This window comes from Marmota flaviventris, chromosome 17 (genome assembly GCF_047511675.1).
Source record: "Marmota flaviventris isolate mMarFla1 chromosome 17, mMarFla1.hap1, whole genome shotgun sequence".
NCBI lineage: Eukaryota > Metazoa > Chordata > Mammalia > Rodentia > Sciuridae > Marmota > Marmota flaviventris.
In genome coordinates, this window is record NC_092514.1 from 77,799,560 (window position 1) to 77,820,506 (window position 20,947).

The 20,947-nt window shown below is 53.4% G+C and overlaps 1 protein-coding gene across 3 annotated transcripts; it reads left to right on the plus strand.

Moving 5' to 3' along the window:
- The first annotated feature begins 61 nt into the window (after positions 1-61).
- On the plus strand, positions 62-20,597 carry Narf (nuclear prelamin A recognition factor). 3 transcript variants are annotated; one of them, XM_071603163.1, is made up of 11 exons: positions 62-195; positions 1,497-1,577; positions 5,033-5,176; positions 7,408-7,540; positions 9,627-9,761; positions 13,266-13,384; positions 14,679-14,805; positions 16,397-16,460; positions 17,265-17,402; positions 17,619-17,776; positions 19,060-19,307. In XM_071603163.1, exons 1-11 carry the CDS (start codon positions 169-171, stop codon positions 19,065-19,067), a joined length of 1,134 nt encoding a protein of 377 aa, XP_071459264.1. In that variant the 5' UTR covers positions 62-168; the 3' UTR covers positions 19,068-19,307. The 3 variants fall into 3 exon arrangements, with proteins under 3 accessions (XP_071459264.1, XP_027777993.1, XP_027777994.1); XM_027922192.2 differs by lacking the exon at positions 19,060-19,307 and adding an exon at positions 19,315-20,597 and having other exon boundaries at positions 63-195; XM_027922193.2 differs by lacking the exons at positions 1,497-1,577; positions 19,060-19,307 and adding an exon at positions 19,315-20,597 and having other exon boundaries at positions 63-195.
- Positions 20,598-20,947: the final 350 nt, after the last annotated feature.

Here is a 20,947-nt window from a genome sequence, read left to right on the forward strand (position 1 = left end):
GTGTGGCTCTCTCTGTCTCGGTGCTCTCGTTGGCCGCACGCAGCCCTTAGGGGTGTGGCCTTGCCAGAGCAAAGACAACAAAGGGCTGCGGGTGGCGGGCGGAGGTGTCTGTGTCGATCGGTGCGACGCTTTGCCTGGGCGCCTAGCCTCTCTCCTGTCAAGCTCCAGATGAAGTGTGAGCACTGCACGCGGAAGGTGGGCGCCGCACCCGGCGTGGTCAAAGCTGGGGTCGGAGGTCCGGGACAGATCTGGGATGTGGGCGGGGTCTGAGGGTCGCGAATTGATGTCGAGGCTGGAGGTCGGAGGTCAAGGCCCGGCCGGGTCCCGCTCGCCGGGTGCGGCTTGCTGACACCTGTCAGCTCTGGTAGTCCGCGGGTGTCTGTGTGGCTGAGCCCGGCGGGGCGCTGGTGGAGGTCGCTGCGGGCGAGCGCATCGCGGGTCTGGCGGTGGTGGCTGAACTGGGGCTCTGAGTCCTTGTGCCAGTCGCGGTTCTGCCCGAGAGCAGTTTGCAATAATCACAAATGCTACGGCTGGCTCATAAACTTTTAAACAGTTCAGAAGTGGGGAGAGAGGGGCTGAAGTCGTAACTCAGTGGTGGAGCACTTGCCTAGCACATGTGAGGCACAGGGTTCGGTCCTCAGCACCACATAAAAATCACTTAAAAAAAATATATATATATATATATATATTTTTTTAAAGTGGAGAGGGAAACAAGGGCGGGCACTCCTCTCTGCTCTGTAATTTGACAGTGGCCCTCTACCCTTGCATCCCCTGTAACAACCATGCAGTGCGTGTGCAAGGGTTTTTTTTTTTTTTTTTAATAAATCAGATTTTTTTGATACTTTTATTTTATTTGTTTATTTTTTTATGTGGTGCTGAGGATCGAACCCAGGGCCTCACACATGCAAGGCGAGCGCTCTACCGCTGAGCCATAACCCCAGCCCCGTTGTTTGCTTAAAAATTATATCACATCATAAATACTAGGTATAACTTTCTTTTTAATGCTTTGTGGGAGACATTCTCTCACAGAATTGAGAGAGGTTCTTTGTAATGGTTACAATCACATCCTAAGTGCATCTGTTCCAGGTAAGGCAGCCTGGAAGGCCACCTCATTTGTAGTGCCTAGTTATTGCAGACAGTGTTGTTGAAGGACTGAGAGAGTGTGTGTGTGTGTGTGTGTGTGTGTGTGTGTGTCTGTGGCATCCTGAAGAACAGTTGCTTTTCTTCTCTAAAAAAGATTTCTGGACATGAGATTAGTTGGTCAGGTATGTGTGTTTGTTTTTTTTTTTTTTTTAATGGAGAGAATCAGGTTAAAAGTTGTTCTTTAACAATATTCTTGGGCTGGGGTTGTAGCACAGTGGTAGAGCACTTGCCTAGCAGGTGTGAGGCACTGGGTTCAATTCTCAGACCACATATAAATAAATAAAGGTCTATTGACAACTTAAAAAAAAAATTAAAAAAAAAACAAAAAAAATATTCTTTTGCGTTTTTTTAAGGAATGTAGTAAAAAAACAAAAACAGATGACCAAGAGAATGTGTCAGTTGATGCACCAAGTCCAGCCCGGGAGAATGGAGAAGTAAGTATAGACTTTTTAGTTTTGTATCAGCCTAAAGTAAGTGGCTGGTGCTGTTTTTCTCTGTTTGAGGTTCATATCACCATGCACATCATTGCTCTAAGAAAGACTGAAGTAAAGTTGAAGGTGCTAACAGCCTTGTGCAGGAAAGTCTCTCTTTCCACACAGCCTATCTTCTCAAACATACCAAGCCAAAACACTGCACTAGGAACAAAGAAATAGTGCTCTGATATTTAAATCTCAACTCTTTTTTAACGGAAATTTCCATTAAAATGAGAATTGAGCTGTGGGCACTGAGGTTAAGGTAGGAGGATCTCAAGTTTGAGAACAGCCTCAGCAACTTAGGGAGAACCTTGTCTCAAAATAAAAAGACCTGGGGGATATAGGTCAGTGGTAAAGTGCCTCTGGGTTAAATCCCCAATGCATACCCCAAGTAAATAAATAAATAAAATGGAGTGGGGATGTGGTTTAGTGGTAGAGCACTCCTGGGTTCAATCCCCAGGATCCTCCCCCACCAAAATTTTTTTTTTAAAAAAACAATAGTTGAGATAGGACATTTATAAGGTAACCCAAATTTCATGATGATTATATAGATTTAATTTTTACATGGTTTCTTTTCTAATTTAGTTCCTAGTTTTTAATTCTCTTTAGTCATGTTTATTTGATACACCCCCTGAGCTGGGCTCTTTTTTTTTCTCCTTCAGTACTGGGATTGAATCCACTTTTACTCTATCACTGAGCTACATCCCCACCTCTTTTTTTTTTTTTTGAGATAAGGTCTCAAAATTTTCTGGGCTGGCCTCAAACTTGTGATCCTCCTGCCTCAGCCTCCCAAGTTCTAGGATTATAGGCAAGTGCCATCTACCCAGCCTGAGATGAGCTTTATATGTCATTTCATGCTCAGAATGAGCATTTCAAGTAAGTCCTACCAATGTTCCTGGGTCACAGGGAAGGACATGATGCCGGTAGATTAAGGTCATGTCTTTTATAGGAAAATACTGGAACCAATGGGCATGATGGTGCACACCTATAATCCCAGCTACTCTGGAGGCTGGGGCTGGAGTATCATAAATTCAAGGGCAGCCTCTGCAACTTAGCAAAACCCTGTCATGCAATTCAGTGACATAAAGTTCCCCTCAATTCAATCCCAAGTACTGCAAAAAAAAAGAAAAAGAGAAGAAAAACCAGAATACTGGAGCCTGTTTTGTAAGTGGAGAACTGGCAACATGGGAAGAAGGGGAAGAGCAGGTGGAGGATCTTTCTTGTTAGGTTCACTAGTTCTGATATGCTGTTGGTCTGATGGTCATTAATCTGGTTCGCCTGTGTGCTGGTGCTGTGCAGTGGAGGCTAGGCATAGGGAGCAGCGGGGCAGAAAACAGGCAGTGAGCACCTGGAGCCTTGGGCCAGTTGGGGCCAGAGCTCGGAACAGCCAGGCCTGGGGCCTTCTCCCAGGCCTGCCCTTTGGTTGCATCACCCTACACAAAAACCTAACCCCCGTGAGGCCCCGTTCTTATCTAGTTGTGGCGAGTTGGGTTACTGGCTTCCCAGGGCTCCGGTGAGGGTGAGATAACACATGTGCCTACCAGCTCAGCAATGGGCACACTGCTAGGATGAGAGGAGCTGGTAAGAGTGTTGGGGGTATGAACAGGAGAGGTCTGAGCAGGGGCAGGGGCCCCCCTTGTTCAGGTTGATGGCCGTGAAGAAGCCACTGGGGTTCTTCGAGTAAGGGGGAAGTCTCAGGTTGTTTTTAGGGCAGGTAATAGATGCAGCAGCCACAGTGAATGATGGAAGCCACGTAGGCAGCTTTGCAGGCCTGAGTGAGCCATGCAGAGTGGCAGAGGAACCAGAGGACCCCAATCTAGGCTTGGGAGTGGGTGCCTGCTGGAGGTGAAGTTGCAGCATTGTCAGTAATGAGATAAATGGAAGAGGGCTCTTGCCATTCCACAGCTACAGAAGGAGGGGGCAAGGAGGAAGGAAGGTGAGGGGTGGACCCTGAAGCTTGCAGGGTTCTGTTTTGTGATCAGGGTGGTGACGGGCATCTCCTTGGATGACCTGTGGGCAGTGCAGGTAGAACTCAGTGCTCTCCACAGGATCAGGTAGGTGCCAGACTCTTGCTGTGAGTCGCAGGCTCCATCTGGTACCTTGTTAAAATACCAGTTCCTGATTCCATTTGACCTCCTGGATCTGCATCTGCAAGAGCAAAACCCCAGGATGAGCAGGCTGCACAGGGACACTTGGCCACCACCTGAGCTCCCTTAGAGGGTGTGCCGTCAAAGGAGGGGTGGAGCACCGAAGCCTGTCAAATCATGTTTTAAAGAAAAAACTTCATAGGACTGGGGCTATAGCTCAGCAGTAGAGCGCTTGCCTAGCATGTGGGACGCGCTGGGTTCCATACTCAGCACCACATGAAAATAAATAAAATAAAGACATTCTGTCCATCTACAACAGCAAAAAAAAAAAAAAAAAAAAAAAGAATGGATAGATGCCCTCCAGAGCTTTTATTACTGACTAAAATGATTCTGTTGGCTCAGCATTTTCATATATTCACCCACCAAATATTTACTGAGCACCTTCTGTATGCAGTAGAGGTGCGGGGAACAGAAGGATCAAGACAAAGCTACACCTTCACAAAGCTCACCGAGGTGGGATAAACATTAATGCTTGTAGTTGGTGCAAAGAAAACAGGTGTGGGAACACCCTCTCTGTGAGGGGAACTTGTTAGGTGAGCCTGTAGTTCTCCAGGAGCACTTGCATAGGGACACAAGAACAGCCAGGGCCAGCGTGGCAGGGACCAGGGCAAAGGAGGGCTGATGTGGCCTTCCATGTGAGGGTCTATTGTTGGGGGCTCCAAGCAGAGTGAAGACATGCTTTATGTTCTAACAGATCTCTCTGGAGGCTGCAGAGGGCCAGGGGGAGGTATAGAGGCCAGTCAGGAAGGAGAGGACAAAGGGGTCGCATGGGTTGAAGTTCTGTCTACACTCTCTGCATCCAGGTGAGCAGTCACTGGGGAGGTGGGGATGGGGCAGGTCTGCACACCAGCAGCCCAGTCCAGGATGGTTTGAGGACCCAGAGACCCAGAACTAGAAGTGAGTTGTGCAAATTATGAGCCTGGAGATAAGCCAGGGCACCCATGGGAGCCATGGGACAGGTGAACTCAGGAGGCATGGAGCGGGGGAGCCAGGCAGGGAAGCCAGTGGCTGGGACACAGGTGCTGCAGAGGAAGGGTATGGGGGAAGGACCCACTTGGCCAGCTCACAGCACATAGGAGTATCATCTTTCCACATGTGACAGTGCTGGGGTTGGTTCCATCTGTGACTGTCATCGTGGGCTTGCTGCCAATTACTGGCCTTGCCCTGCCATTGTCTCCCTGCCTAGCGTGAGTTCTGGGTATTGTGTTTATGCCATTACCCTCCCTAAAGAAGCACATGTTAATGCAAAACTGATGCTTTCCTTCACAGAAGGGAGAGTTCCATAGGTTAGCTGATGCCAAGATATTTCTGAGTGATTGCCTGGCGTGCGATAGCTGCTTGACTGCAGAGGAAGGAGCCCAGCTGTCTCAGCAGAGCACCAAGGAATTCTTCCGCGTTCTGAACCTTAATAAGGTATGATGTTCAGAGCGCATGCTGTCACTGTGCCTGTGGAGCTGACCTGGGGATGGTGGGTCAAGGGGGAGGTGAAGTCTGTTCTCCGTGTACGTGGAACCCTTTGCTGGGACATCGATGCATGTCTCTGCCTTTCCTGGTGTCATGAAGTTCCTGTTCCCTGCCGTAGTCTGCCTTGCCCTAAGCCCTTCCATGGGGAATAAAACCCCTGCCCAGACTCCTCTGCCGACTCTGGGAGAGTGGCTGGCAGCACACATTCATCTCCTGGCTGGAAGGGCGGCCACAGCCTAGTGAGGTCCAGCAGACAGGTCTGAGTTTCAGAGATAGGCTTGGGTGATAATGGTCTTGTGCGACTTGGGCAGGCTGGGACCCCAGGGACGGGTGATGGATCCCAAATCCTCCTTCAGCATGTCCCTTGGACCTCCTGTACAGAACTACCAGGCGCCACTATCTTTCAACAAGATGAATAAAAGAGAAAGAGAAATGAGGTGTGGTGGGGTTGTTGGGGTCTTGATTTACAGCACCCAGAGAGTTGGCATACTCTGTTACAGAGGTGTGTGTGTGTCCCACCTTGCCCAGGTATCGTGCCCTGACCCACATGACAGAGTAGGGTAGGTCTTTTCTCTGATGTAGTCAGTAGTCAGTGTGCTTAAGAGCCTTGAAAATCTTTAGGTTTTTGTTTACTTTTGAGGGGTTCTAGGGATGGAATCCGGGGCCTTTCGCGTGGTAGGCAAGTGATCTGCCACAGAGTGCCCCACCCAGAATGCTGGCTCACGTGAGTGCTCGTGCAGGGCAGCACCAGGATACCTCAGGTGCTCTGCCTCACACTCTGGCATTTTCCTGGACAAGTCATCCACCCTTTTAGGTTCCAGTTTTGGGTGTTGTCAGCATTAGCTGCGCCCTTCCTGGTGTGCAGTCTCCCAGGGGTCCAAGGCAAGCTGCTGGTGCCCAGCTGGGGTGTTCTGAATAGCACCCGAATGCTGCCCACCACACTCTGTAAGCTGATTCCACCTGCTCAGCCTCATCCTGTCAGGGAACAGAGTGGCGTTAGCCATTCCATGGCACTGAACTAGAGTCAGGGATGCCTGCGTTCTCTCCTGGCACGCTCCACAGTACGGTTAGACTTCTAATTCTGTGGCATCTGTAGTTTTTGCAAATGTCCTTACAAGTGCCTGTATCCCTGGTACTCCCACACATGATGCAGAGGGATAACTGTGGTGTCAAGGGTGCAGTTCACCCCGAGGGGCAGAAGGTGTCCCTGTTTTCTCCTGATTATTCAGCTGGAGATATTTGGAATGTTTATTGGCAAGTCACAGTTGTATTGCTTGTTTATATTCTATCATACTTCAAAACTGCACCCAGCTGCTGTGACAAATCCTGACACTGGGGTTCAGAGGCGAGCCCGTTCCAGGTGCCTGGGGGCTATGTGAAGCGAGTGCGGGCTGGGCTCTGCTGTGCTCGGTGTGTGGCCAGCACTCACACTTGGTGGCACGCTGCAGACGCTTCCAGGGCTGTTGCAGGCTGTGCTCAGTCTGATGGCTCTGGTGCTTCCCCAGGGATTTCCCTGAACTGCTTATGCCCATCTGTTTCTTACTGTTTTAATTTGCATTTTGAAGAAAGCCATTCTTACTAAGGAATGCACGTATATAGCTAGTTTACTTATTTATTTGGTGCCAGGGTTTGAATCCAGGGGCACTTAACCACTAAGCCCCAGCCCCAGCTTACTTTAACTTTTATTTTGGGACAGTATCTCAGTGAGTTGCTTAGGGTCTTACTAAGTTGCTGAGGCTGGCCTTGAGTTCGTGATCCTTCTGCCTCAGCTTCCCGAATCACTGGGATTATTGGTGTGGCCACAAAGCCCAGCTAGTCAAAATTTTCTAGAAGAGTTTGTAAAGGACAATTTGTCAGTTCTTTCCAGACTTAAAATTTTTAGTGGCTAAAGTGTGCCGCTGAATGACCTAGCCTGATGGTTTCTAGGAGACTGACCTTTGGACAGTCATTTAAGTTTATATACATTTTTATTGTTACCTGGTGACTTCTGTGACTTAAGGGCCAGTGTTGTGAATTGTCTTGTTTCAGTCCTGATGCCCTTCTCCGAGTCACGCTTGCCAGCGCTTGTCTAGTTTACAGTCTTTGCATGGAACATGTATTGCATTCTGTTTGTGCTGAGTCTTTCCTTAAGGTGTCTAGGTTGCCCTTCATGGAGGTGACACCACTCTGTTCTCTTGTAGAGATGCGATACCTCAAAGCACAGAGTGCTGGTAGTGTCTGTGTGTCCTCAGTCTTTGCCTTATTTTGCTGCTAAATTCAACCTCAGTGTCACTGATGCATCCAGAAGACTCTGTGGCTTCCTCAAAAGTCTTGGTGAGTCACCTTTGGTAATACTGTGATTTAAAACTGGAGGTCATGAAGGGCCCCTTTATCTCAAGGGCACAGGAGAAATGAGATACTTCCAGGAGCACCTCATGGAATGTAAAGCGACCCTGCCCTGTATGCCAACCTCGACTGATGGCTGGCGGTGCTTCTTAACCCCTAGTCTGCGTGGACAGGTGTTTGTTGCAGGAAGGGCTGATCCCTCTGGAGCTAGAGGCGAGTGCCTGCTGGCACTGTGGACAGGGGTGTATGGGAGGCCTCCACCCTTGGCAGCAGCCTCCATGCCGCCAGCTCATGGAAGGCGTTTGGATAGAGAAGCGTCTGAAATGATGAGTGCCCGATTTCCCAAGAAAGGAGTAGGCAGGTGTTCTTTTTCTCTTAGTTGCAGATGGACACAATACCTTTATTGTATTTATTTATGTGGTGCTGAGGGTCGAACCCAGTGCTTCAGACATGCTAGGCTGGCTCTCTACCACTGAGCTACCATCCCACCCCTAGGCAGGTATTCTTTATGTGAGGAGTGATAGGTGGTAGTTTAAGAATATAATCAAGCCAGCTCAGGGGCCATGCTTGCAATCCCAGCTCCTCTGGACGCTGAGGCAGGAGGGTCTCAAGTTCAAGGCCAACCTGGACAACTTAGCCAGCGCATCTCAAAATGAAAAACAGTAAAGAGACTGTGGGTATAAATTTTAAAAAGTGAAAGGTAGCTGGGCATGGTGGCACATGCCTGTAATCCCAGTGGCTTCAGAGGCTGAGCAGGAGAAAAATTGTAAGTTCAAAGTCAGCCTCAGCAACCCCAAGATACTAAGCAACTCAGCAAGACCTGACTCTAAATAAAATACAAAATAGGGCTGGGGATGTGACTCAGTGGTTGAGTGCCCCTGAGTTTAATTCCCGATACCAGAAAAAAAAAATTTAGAAGGGACTGGGAATGTAGCTCATGGTAAAGCAGCCCTCAGTACCAAAAAAGAGAGTACAGTCAAGATGGAGAATGTCAAAAGGGAACTAAGACTGCTGAGACTTGGAGCTGCTCCTGGCATGGCCACAGGGCTCCCGAGTGGTCTGTTTGCCCGGTCCTTGAGTGGTGGTGTCACAGAGCCCTTGAGCATCCTCTTGGCATGGCAGCCAGCAGGCGGGCAGAGAGGACAGAGGAGAGCTGAGTCATTGGCCAGACAGGGCTTTGTAAAGAGTAAGCGTAGTGTGGGACAGTTGTCACAAGACCCTTGGAATAGCATCCGCAGGCAGGCCCGAGGGCTGAGCAGCAGCTTCTGGCCCCATTCCTCCTTGGTGTTCTTGGTGAGTGGTGGTTTCTCCTGGCAGGTGATTTAGGGCCTTAAGAGCTGCAGCCGAGACCCAGCAGCCACATGTGAACTCATCCAGGTGCTCCTATATCCGGCCAGTCCCCGGGAGCTCAGGCTGGCCTTGCCCACCAGACGAAACAAGAGCAGAGCAGTCGGTGCTCTGGAGTGTGGTGTGGAGGCTTGTCAGTGTGTAATTGTTAGATCTTAACAAAGAAAACTGGTTTCTTCTAAAGTAAAAAATTTGAATTTCATAATATTTATGTATTTTTTGGGTACTGGGGATTGAACTCAGGGGCACTCAACCACTAAGCCACATCCCCAGCCCAATTTTTATATTTTATTAGACACAGGGTCTCACTGAGTTTCTTAGTGCCTCACCATTGCTGAGACTGGCTTTGAACTCGAGATCTTTGTGCCTCAGCTTCCCGAGCTGCTGGGATTACAGGCATGAGCCACTGTGCCTGGCCAGACTGAAATTTTAATGTGCCACTGAGTTAGAAGAGAATGCTTTACATATCTTATGATGCCCCATTGGCTTACACATGGAGTGCTGTAAGATAGTTCTACTAACATAGACGTACAGAAAGGGAGACGCAGGAGACAGAGTGTATGTATTGTATTGTAAAAGTGATGTATGCTTATTTAAAAAAAAAAAAAAATTAAAATCCTCGGTCCTGAACTGGCCCTTAGTTAGAGACGAGCCAAGACTTGTGGCCCCTTGGGCTCAGGCAGACCCTGGTCCCCATGGGTGGAGACAGCGCCCCTCTCTCCCACAGGGGTGCACTACGTGTTTGACACCTCGATAGCTGCAGACCTGAGCATCCTGGAGAGCCAGAAAGAGTTTGTGCGTCGGTTCCATCAGCACAACGAGGAACAGCGTGCGCTGCCCATGCTGACCTCTGCCTGCCCAGGTCAGTCCCTGGGCTGGGGTAGGCGTGGGCACTTGGCAGGTGGGTGGGTGGTGAGTTTGGCATTCGTCCCTCCCGGCCTCGCAGAGTGGGGGTGTCCAGCCCAGTGCTGTCTACGTGAGCAACGTTTATCAGCTGGGTAGTTCAGAGGTAGTTCAGGGATAGCCTGTGGCTGTGCTATGTTTTTTTTCTTTTTTTAAAGAGAGAGAGAGAGAGAGGGAGAATTTTTAATATTTATTTTTTAGTTCTCGGCGGACACAACATCTTTGTTTGTATGTGGTGCTGAGGATCGAACCCGGGCCGCACGCATGCCAGGCGAGCGCGCTACCGCTTGAGCCACATCCCCAGCCCCCCTGTGCTATGTTTTTGACTTTTGTTCTGCACTGGGGATTGAACCCAGGGCCTCACATGCGCAAGGCAAGTGCTACATCCCAGCCCTTAATTTCATTTCTTTTTTTTCTTTTTTTAAAGAGAGAGAGAGAATATTTTAATATTCATTTTTTAGTTTTCGGCGGACACAACATCTTTGTTTGTATGTGGTGCTGAGGATCGAACCCGGGCCTCACGCATGCCAGGCGAGCGCGCTACCGCTTGAGCCACATCCCCAGCCCCCCCTTAATTTATTTTCATTTATACATTTGTAAGATTTGTGGGGCAAGAATACTGTGATTTTTTTTTTTTTTTAGAGAGAGAATTTTTAATATTTATTTTTTGGCAGATACAACATTTTTATTTGTATGTGGTGCTGAGGATCGAACCCAGGCCGCACGCATGCCAGGCGAGCACGCTACCGCTTGAGCCACATCCCCAGCCCCAATACTGTGTTTTAATAAAAATCAATTATATTCTTAAAATTATTTCAGATAATCTCATTATCAAACAATTACAGATGACATGACATTTATCTTTTCCCAGCTTTAAAGAAAATCGTAGGATAAAACAGTTCCTGACACTGATACTCAGGTTCTGTTGGGGAGCACTTTCAGCTATTGTTCCATTAGTTGAGCGTGGAGTCAACACCTAGGTACTGTCTTGGCCCACTCCCTGCTATAGTCACTGACGCTGGGGCTCAGGAGCAGGCCCTGCATGGGGAGATCTTGCCCTGTCAGGTAGGAGGAGAGGGGCAGCTCCAAGCCCAGGGCCCCCTCCAGACACCAGGTGGACACAGTGGACCTGTCTTGATACCCCATGGTGGGTTGGCTTCAGCCTGATTTTTGATGGGGACATGCAAACCACGGCAGGTAACATGTATCACAGTTTTTCAATTCTGGACAAAATGAGCATTTTCTCCACCCCTTTTAAATTCTCATCATTAGCAGGGATGAAGCCCTGGTAGGAGCAGTGGCCAGTGACCTTCAGGCGAACGTGCTCCACGCCCATGGGTCTGCCAGCATGGCAGCCTGCTGTCTACCTGGGCGTGGGCGGTGCCATTTCAGAAGTGGCCAAGTGTGGGGCCTAGCTGGCCTCTCGTTGTGCGGGGTCTTCTGGCAGCGGGCACCCTCAGGGCTGTGATTTGGTAAAGCAGGTGGGGATGGCCTGGAGTTTGCTCAGAGTGTGGAGGGGCATCTGCCTCTGCTAAAGCCGGGAAGAGGAAGTCCCCCGCCCAGGAAGCTGCACTGGAGACTCAGCAGCTGACCACCCATAAACCTGAGGTGCCATGTCTCCTCAGTGTGTGGGTCAGTTCTACCCTAATCAGAGAAGGAGACGCCGGGATGGCCCTTGGTTCCTGTCAGCAGGGCAGACAGCTTCGTGCTCTTTGCCAGCCCCAAGCCAACAGATGCCTCTTGATTCCTTGTGTGGAGGCCTGGGGAAGAGCCTGGGATGACTCCCTGGAAAAGCTCCTGATAGGTGCACAGGCCACAAGCCCTCTGCGTCCTCAGCTGGCAGTGCTGGATGAGGCACCGGGCTCTCCTCAAGCAGTGTCCTTGAGCCCTTTCTCTGCTTGGGTCACCTGCTGCAGACCAACCCTTGGCCACCCATCTTAGCTTGAGGTTTGCTGTGTTTAATGTATCCGACTGTTGATTTCCTAGTCTGGATTCTGGAATGCTCTTCCTGGTTAATGACGGTTTTTCTCCTGTGTCAGAACTGTGACCATCATGGCTAAGGTTTACAGCACCTCCACAGTCCAAGGAGATGATTTGGTGTGCTCTGCTTCAAAACCAGAACTTTTCTGTGATTTGTTGCTGACGCCAAGATTGCTGGCTTTGCTTCTCCCTAGAATTGGGCCTTGGCTGGCCAAGGGCTGTTCCCGAAATGTTTCCTGACTTAAGTCCCCAGTGGCTAGACCCCCACGTGTGGAGACTCGGGGCCAGAGGTGACGGGTGGGACCCACAGCTTTGCCCTCATGGTGATGGGCAGGGCCTCCGTCCGTGGCAGGTGCTCAGCAGCAGTGCTTCACACATGAGGGGTGCCTCTGAGGATCTGCTGCTCCTAACAGCCTGTCTCCCCTGCTACCTCTCGCGTGGTGGTCAGGAAACCTCCTCTGGGGGCCCGACCTCCTGGGGCTTCGCTTGGTCCTGTTTAGTGTCTGAGGCCTGTAAAGCTTCACCCAGCAGCACGAGTGCAGGAGTGCTGCGAGCTTGTGTCCTGGGCATGTGCCTCTCTGCTGGGGTCCAGGGGTGGCCCTCGGGCCTGCCAAACACTGCCCTGCAGGTGGTTCTTTTTCAGGACGCTTGTTGTATGCACCTGTCGCGGATTGGAGGGCGTCGAGGCTGCGTCGTGGGGGCACCTGAGGTTTGAGTTTGATGGCTCTCGCTCACCCTTGGCAGGCCTGCCCAGGGGCCTGCCTGCCCTTTTCTGCATGGGGGCAGTGGATGTCCTGGGCCTCAGTGCCCTCCAGCAGTGCTCATGCTCTTGTGGGCATACTGGGTACGTGTCCATGGGGTCGGGCCCTCTTGCCAGGCTGCACCCAGTGTTGGGGGAGCAAGCCTTGGCTCCTGCAGGCAGAACTGTAGGCCGGGTGGTCAGCTGACCTCCCTGGCCTGTGCCCACTCCTGGAGACCACCACAGCAGCCATGGTCCATGGGGGGGTAGAAGTTCATTGAACTGAAGAAGAAATGATCACAGTGCCTGCTTTGCTATTGATGATTCATTCAGGGGCTTAAGTTTCTTGTTTTGTTGATTTAAACAGTGGACGGTCTTTGGGCTTATTTCCAGCAGGGTCAGCACAGAGTGCTGGGCTTCTCCCACCTGTGCGTGGCCACTTGCCTCAGGTGCAAGAACTCCACGCCTGGCACAGCAAACCTCGCAGGCTTGGTCCAGTGGCTGTTCTGAGTTGCTCCTCAGAGCGTCTCCTTCTCACTCCTGGGGGGGCCTGCTGCCCCCGCTCTGCCTTCTCCTGACTGTTGCTCTCAGTTTGAGGCCCACAGGGTGCTTCCCACTTCTCAGCACCCTTAAACCTTGAGGACTCCCAGCCCACTGCCTGAGCTGTGGAGGGCAGGTCGTGGTGGGCAGTCTGTGTGAACCCCTGACGAGGCTGCAGCTGACCTTGTGGACTCTCCTCCCCAGGCTGGGTCCGATACGCTGAGCGGGTGCTGGGACACCCTGTTACTCCCCACCTGTGTGCTGCCAAGTCCCCTCAGCAGGTCATGGGCTCCTTGGTGAAGGATTACTTTGCCAAACAGCAGGTAAGCTGATCCTTTCAGAGGGCAGCGTGTTGGTTGGGAGGTGACCCTTATGTCCAGGTGAACTCCTGGGAGCTGTGGCTTCTGGTGAGGATCCCGTGTCACCCTTTCTGCCAGTGCCCACCTCTGCCTCTCTCTTGTTATAATCTCTTCCTTTCTTCTTATTCTTTTTCTCCTGGGCCCATTTTGGCCCTCATGGAAACACTTTAGGTGATGCCTCCTTACTTCTGGGCCAGGCTCACCATGGAGGCCTGGGGGGGATTGTGCCTGGAGGCTGAGGACTACTGTCACTCAGGAAACCAGCCTCCTTTCTGTCCTGGCTGCCCCTCAGACCATGGGTGCCACGTGACTCCTTGTGAGATTCAGCCATGGGCTTGACCTTGTCCTCCATGAGGCAGCCCGAGTCCCAGCCTGGGGCTCCTTCACCCCTGCCTCCCCTGGTGTCTGGAGGCAGCCATGGATCGCTGTGCTGCGTGCCACCGCTCCTGCACTGTTGTCCTCCTTGGGGGCACTGTCCCACCGGTGTCATGGCAACTGAAGAGGACAATAACAGGGTCTTCCAGACCCTGGAAGCCAGCTGTGAAAAGCCACTCTCCTGGCAGCCTGGTGGTTTCAGCCACAGGGGACCTTTGCTTCATAAGGTCACCATAGTTGACCGGTGTCAGGGGCACCAAACAGCACACCCTGGGCCATTCTGCCTTGCCCTTGCCCTGCCCCTGTTTGTCTCCCCTGCTGCCAGCCCTGCCCTCCCCTGGCTGGATCCCAAAGCTGTGGATCCCTTGCAGGTCCTGCTGGGGAACCGGCCTGCAGCCACCTCTCCCCTCACCCCTGGTGGGGCTGTGATCAAGGCAGGCTTCCTCTCAGGCTCCGCCCCTGCCTCCAGCAGGGCCTTTGAACTGGGCCTCATCAGCATTACCCCAGTTCTGGTGCAGCCTTGGGTACCTGCTCCTCACACCAAGGCCCCAGGGGACAGCCTCAGGAGACTGCAGTAAGCCAGGCGGAGCACACGCCTGTTCTTCCTGTCCTGCCCTGTGTGCACAGTGCTGGAGGCAGGCTCTGCCTCCTGGTTCTGGAGGGCCGCTCCCAGGACTGCTAGGCCTGCAGGTTCCCTCTGTGAGCCAGCTCCTTTCAGGTGAGGCAGCAGAGGTGCGGGCGCAGTGCTGGAGCAGACCAGGAGGGGGTGAGAGCGAGCTGGAGCCGGGGGTCAGACCCAGAGCCAGCACCCCCGGTGCCACACGTGGGGGTGGGCAGTGAGTAGCTTCCGCCAGCCCTCAGCATGAGGCACTCTCCTCCACAGAACCTGGCCCCAGAGAAGATCTTCCACGTAGTTGTGGCCCCTTGCTACGACAAGAAGCTGGAGGCTCTGCGAGAGGGGCTCTCTGCTGCGCACGGTGCCCAGGGTGCTGACTGTGTGCTGACATCAGGTGAGAGGCGGGCAGGGCTGTGCCTGGACACTGGCTGGCTCTTTGATTGGCCAGTGCTGAGGGCCCTTGGGTTGAGAAGGGAGAGCTGGCGCTGGTACAACCTTGCTTCCTCCCTGTCTTCAGTACTCGAGTCTCTAGGAGAACCCCGGGGGCAGTGTGGCTGTGGCCTGTATCACCTGCTGCCCTTTAGGGAGTCCTGCCTGACCACAGGAGGCCTGCTAAGTCTGCCCTAGGCACAGTGGAGCTCTCACGGAGAAAACAGCAGGGCCCTGCCCAGGGGTGCTGCTGCACACACCAGCAGAGCAGGCAGGTACTCAACCTGGGGATAGGAATTATCTCCCAAACCAGTGGACTGCTAGGCCTGCAGGTTCTCTATGTGAACCAGCTCCTTTCCTTTTTTCCCCGGCTGGAAGAAAGCCCGCTGAGGTCACTGGGGAAGCTAGAAGAAGGCTGGAATCCCATGCTGGAAACTGATCTCCAGGTGTGAGACCAGTTGTGGTCAGGCAGAGTGGCAGGCTCTTAGGAAAAACTTGGAGCGTAGGTATTCCCCTCTTGGCGTGGCCAGGAAGTCTAGCAAGCCAATCCCTACAGGAAGGTCTCCACCTTTGGGGTGCACCCTGTGGGAGTGACGTGGCAGAAGGGACTCAGGGTCACTGTGGTGCTGTCCTCTACTTCCTTAGCAAATGGCCAGTGGCCATGTGCTCATGCTGGAAAGGTACAGCCTGCACAGAGAACGCATCGAGCAATTTTTATTTTGGTGCTGGGTTGGAACCCTGGGCCTCAAGCATGAAGGCAGGCACTCCACCACTAAGCTCTCAGCCCTGTTGGTGTGTGTGTGTACAGACGGGGTTGAACCTGGGATGTGCTAGCACTGAGCCACATCCCCAGTCCTTTTGATTTTCTTCCTTTCTTTCTTTCACTTTCTTACTTGCAGGGACCTGTTAAGTTGTCTAGGCTGGCCTTGAACTTGTGGTCCTCCTGCCTCAGCCTCCGAGTACGGCTGGGTTTACAGCACTGCACGCAGCTGCACCACATTTGCGGTCTTCGTGCTGCGTACTGTGTTCCTGACACCTTGGCAGCCGTTTAAGGGGCTCTGTTTCCACCAGACACCTCATGAGGAAGTAACATAGAGCGGGGTGTGGTGGCGCACACCTATAATCCCAGCAACTCAGAAGACTGAGGCGAGAGGATTGCAAGTTTGAGGCCAGCCTCACTAACTTAGTGAGGCCCTATCTCAAAATAAAAATAGAAACGGGGCTGGGGATGTGGCTTGGTGGTAAAGCACTCCTTGCTCAATCCCCCCGCACCAAAAAGACCAGAGCGAGTGAGCTGGTTTGAGGTACCTCAGTGCATGCTGGCTGTGCGCAGAAGCATGCCACCTGGAGATGACTTGGAGCCACCCCTAAGCCCTCGGTGCCAAGGCTTAGGGAGGCTCAGACCCTGGCCTGTTGTTTGTGTTTTTCCCCGAGTCTGCTGCTGCTCTGTGCTGAGGGGTCCAGGGTCACTAGTCCAGACTCCCCCAAAGGAGGAACAGCACAAGGGCCTGGACCCTCTGTCCTCATAGTATCTCAGGCTTCTTGTTTGTCTGCAGGTGAAGTTGCTCAGATAATGGAGCAAAGTGACCTTTCTGTGAAAGATGCTGCAGTGGATACCCTGTAAGTGGCTTCTGGGGGGGGTCTCTGGGCAGGGCCACCTGCAAACTCTCAAGCCGCCCCTGCTAGCCCCAGGCTTTACTGCTCTGTGACTAGAGCGCCTGAGCCCTGAGATGGCGCTGCCCATGGCCCTATCACAACCCACAGCCATCCTCCTGGCTTGAACTGGACTGGTCAGGACTCTGGGCTGCCAGGGCTGGCGTCTGTGTGGGATGGGCACACCAAGCCCTCAAGGAAGGGGGCGGGCTGGATGCAGGGCGGCAAGACCTACCTCTGCACTGCTGCTTCTGCTCCTCAGGGCCATTGGAGCCAAGGACACAGCAGCTGGTCTCCACCTGGTGGCCAGCCAGGGTCGCAAGGCTGTCTGCTTGCCCTCTTCCCAGCTGTTGTCTGTTATGGAGATGGGACTGAGGCTCGTGGAATTTCAACCTGAGTGCCAGGCAGGGTCTGCACCTAGGCCGGGGATGACCCAGCGTTCTCGCTGTGGCTCAGCACAGGCAGATGTGCTCTTGTGTCACTTGGGTGCTTGGTCCTCGTCCCTCCTATTGCTCATGCAACTGGAGAAGGAAGTGAATGAATGGTCCAGCAACAAGCACAGCCCTCCTGCAGCTTCAGACCAGGCGCAGGAGGAGACTTTGTGCCAACTGTTAGCACTCCTTAAGAATGTGACTCCCCAAATCTCAGTTTCCAGAGGCTGTGGTTGGTTTCAGTGGCGCCCTTCGGCCTGGGACCCTGGGGTGTCGGGTTGGCTTGCACTGTGGCTTCCCATCATCATTAAGGAGGACTTCTCTCCCTCTGCCTGGTGAGGTTTGGAGACATGAAGGAGGCCACAGTGAGGCGCCACGAGGGAGCCGGCTCTGACGGGCACCTGGCCCACGTCTTCAGACACGCGGCTAAGGAGCTGTTCAACGAGCACGTGGAGGAGATCACCTACCGCGCCCTGAGGTGCGGGCGGGCTGTCTGCAGCAGGCCTCCTGCGGACAGCAGGGCAGTTGGGCACAGCATGGGTGGCGTGGGAGAGGCTTTGCCAGTCCACCAAAAGGCCTTTTGTGTGTGGACCCAGACTTCATCTGGCTGACATTCCCAACTCAGATTGGAAAAGGACCCTCAAGTCACAGAAAGACAATTCTGCAGTCAAAATCCATGTCATTTGTTTTATAGAAACAAAGACTTCCAGGAGGTCACCCTGGAAAAGGACGGGGAGGTTCTGTTGCGCTTCGCTGCTGCTTACGGCTTTAGGAATATCCAGAACATGATCCTAAAGCTCAAGAAGGGCAAGTTCCCGTACCACTTCGTGGAGGTCCTCGCCTGTCCCAGAGGTGAGCTGCGGAGCAGAGCCCGCCCAGACAGCCCCCCAGCCCCCAGCTCTGTGCTTGCCCCACGATGGCCTTGGCTGTGCTCGCTCTCTCGTCCTCACTCCCTGTCATGTAGGGAAGCTGGGCACGTGGCATACCCAAACCTGTGCCCCCAAGGACTCTGGAACCTGAGGCAGGAGGAGCTCAAGTTCAGGGCCAGCCTGGACAGCTTGGCTGTCTCAACATGAAATAAAAAAGGCTGAGTGTGCGCCTCGGTGGTGCAGTACCCCTGGGTTCAGTCCCCAGTACCAGGGGGAAAGGAGTGGGCAGTTACACATGGCCTTCAGAGCTCCCTGGGGGAGGTGTGTGTACCAGGTCAGAGCAGCTCACGCGGTGGCCTGTGCACTGCCAGGCTCTGGGGACCGAGGCTTCCCGGAGCTGAGGAGAGCCATATCTGAGGGCTCACGAGAGCCCTGTGTTTGAGGAGCTTCCTGACGTGCAGAGGGGTAACACAGGCAGGTGATGACAGGGTCCCAGTGAGGGGACAGAGCAGACCAGAGCCAGATGGACAGGGGTCCCTGATGCAGGTGTGGCTGTCAGGAGGACAAAGAGCCCCTGGCCCATGATGGCCCACCTACTCTGCAGGGTGCTGACTTGGAAACTAGGGATGTCTGTGTCCCCAGGGTGAAGTAACATGGGTGCATGAGAGCAGGGTTCCTAGAGAGACCCAGGGTGAGCCAACGAGGACTACAGACGCTAGGGAAGGCCAGGCAGGAGAGAGCGGTGTACTGTTCCGTGACCCAGAGGAGCCAGGAGGGACACCAGCTCGAGTTAGGGGAGGGTGGAGGGTAGAGAGCTGGTGTGGGGGGTCAGGTGCAGAGCTCACAAAGCTTGCCAGGGGCAGGAGTGGGGACAGGTGGCCAGTGAGGCAGGGCCTTTGGGAGTGTGTGTCCACGTGTGCCGACGGTGGAGACCACAAGTCGGGCTGCCTGCTGCCCTGGCTTCATGGAGAGTGAGGTTTAGCCCTGTGGAAGTTTGCTTCTGGTTTGCTGTGCTGGAGGTGGTGCTGGGGATGGGCCCAGGGCCTTGTGCACGTGAGGCAAGTGCTCTACCATAGAGCTGCACCCTGGCCACTACTGGTTCTTTTGGGGTGGGTGGGTGGGAAGGGAGTACCAGGGATTGAGTACTTAGCCTCTGAGCCACATCTCCAGCCCTGTTTGTATTATATTCAGAGACAGGATCTCACTTTTGCTTAGTGCCTCAATGTTGCTGAGGCTGGCTTTGAACTTGCGATCCTCCTGTTTCAGCCTCCTGAGCTGCTGGCATTACAAGCATGAGCCACTGCTGGTTCATTAAGTGAATTTTGCTACTATTGATGAAGACATCGTATACAGGCTAGAGAGTCAGCAGCACTGACAGCAGGAGCCAGGTGCTTGTGCAGACAGTGTGTGGGTGTGCAGCTGCTCTGCCCCCGCTCCTCGCCTGCCCCAGACTGTCTCCCAGTGCCTCCCAGAGACTGACTTTCCCATAGGAAGCAGCAGTTGCCTGTGTGTGCCTTTCAGGGTGCTTGAGTGGCAGAGGCCAAGCGCAGACTGAGGACGGGCACTCAGACAAGACCCTGCTGCGGCAGATGGAGAGCATCTACGCTGACATCCCTGTGCAGCCCCCAGAGACCAGTGCACACCTGCAGGAGATGTACCAAGCGTGGCTGGGCTCCCCTGGTGCTCAGGAAGTGCTGCACGCCACACACCCGAGTCCAGTGCGCTGCTTGGGCAGCCTGGACATTAGGTGGTGAAAGAAGCTGGGACAGCCCCTCCACAGGAGGGCTGCTCTGCGCTGGAGGGTGGGTCTCCAAGAAACAGCTTGCTGAGCCTGGCTGGCTGTGAGAGTCCTCTGCTGCCCGACACAGCGTGGGGGGAGGCCGTGTCCTTTTATCCTAAGGTTGTATGAAAAATCCAAAGAGCGAGAACCAAGATGGTGCACTGTCTTTTAGGGTTAAAAAAAATCTAAGAGGTGTCTTGTGAAGAGTCAAGGCCAGGTATGCAGTCTGCATTCCTTGGTGATGGCCGCTGCAGAAGTGGCAGCAGCAGGGCCACTGGGGCAGGCAGCACAGTCCCAGCCTCCTGGCCTGGTTTGGCTCCTGCTTTCGCTTATAGACATTTCTAAGAATGACCGAGAGTTCTGGCACCAGTGGGCCATGTTCCTGGGCCACCAAAGTGCAGCACCACCACCCTGCTGGGGCCACACGTGGCCAGCTGGGGGCCTGTGCACTGGCCCCTCAGGCCCGGCCTGACCTTGTGCATTCAGTCTGAGTTGGACTTGCTGCAGGGGGAGAGGCCTGATGAGGGTGATTGTCATCGGGAGCAGAGTTGGGGGGGTGGGAGGGAGGACATGGGAGCATCCCCAAAACATCAGTACCATCACAGGGCCAGGGCGAGAGCCAGAGGCCCACCCCGCCCTACAGCAGGTGGGACAGCGAAGCCCTCTGCTTGTTGATGGTCCCTTTCAGCCCTGGCTGAACTGCCCCGTGAGCTCGCCTTAAGGACAAGGAGAAAGCAGTGTCTCCAAATAGGACTGCTCTCAGAATCCCGGATGCTGCGCTGGGCTCATCCTGGAGGTGGAGGTGCTGAGGCCCACAGATGGCCTTATGCGGCACTTGAGTTTCCTTAATGTGTGTGACGCTTCCACACGTTAGGCTGCCTTCATCCTGTGTTGTGTTGTGCCGTGTGCCTGTCTAGGTGGGTGACTGACACATGTTAAACTGTATATTTTTTGCTTTCAATCTCTATACAGTCGAGTGTCCATCCCCTGAAGTAACTGATGTGGAATAAACAGTTGAAAAGGGCCTGAGTGTGGAGCCCCCACTTGGCTGGGCTGCAGCATGGGTCCCCTCCCTTTCCACACCTGAACCTGGGCAGCCTCCTGGTGCAGGTTCAGTGGGGAGTCCTGCCTCCCTCCAGAAGGAGGCTGAGCAGGGAACTTCCTAGTACCATCACAGTGCAGCCAACAGCTGCCACGGAGGGACTGGCCTCTAAGATGGGGGCCTTTCTGGGGATGATGGAGGATTGTGGCTCTATGCATTTTTAAAAGCCTGTTTTCAGAGAGGGATTACATGGTTCCCCCAAGAACTCCCAGAAGTGAGTCACCTGGGGAACAATTTAAGCTTGCACTGGATCTCTGTGTAACAGACAGTGG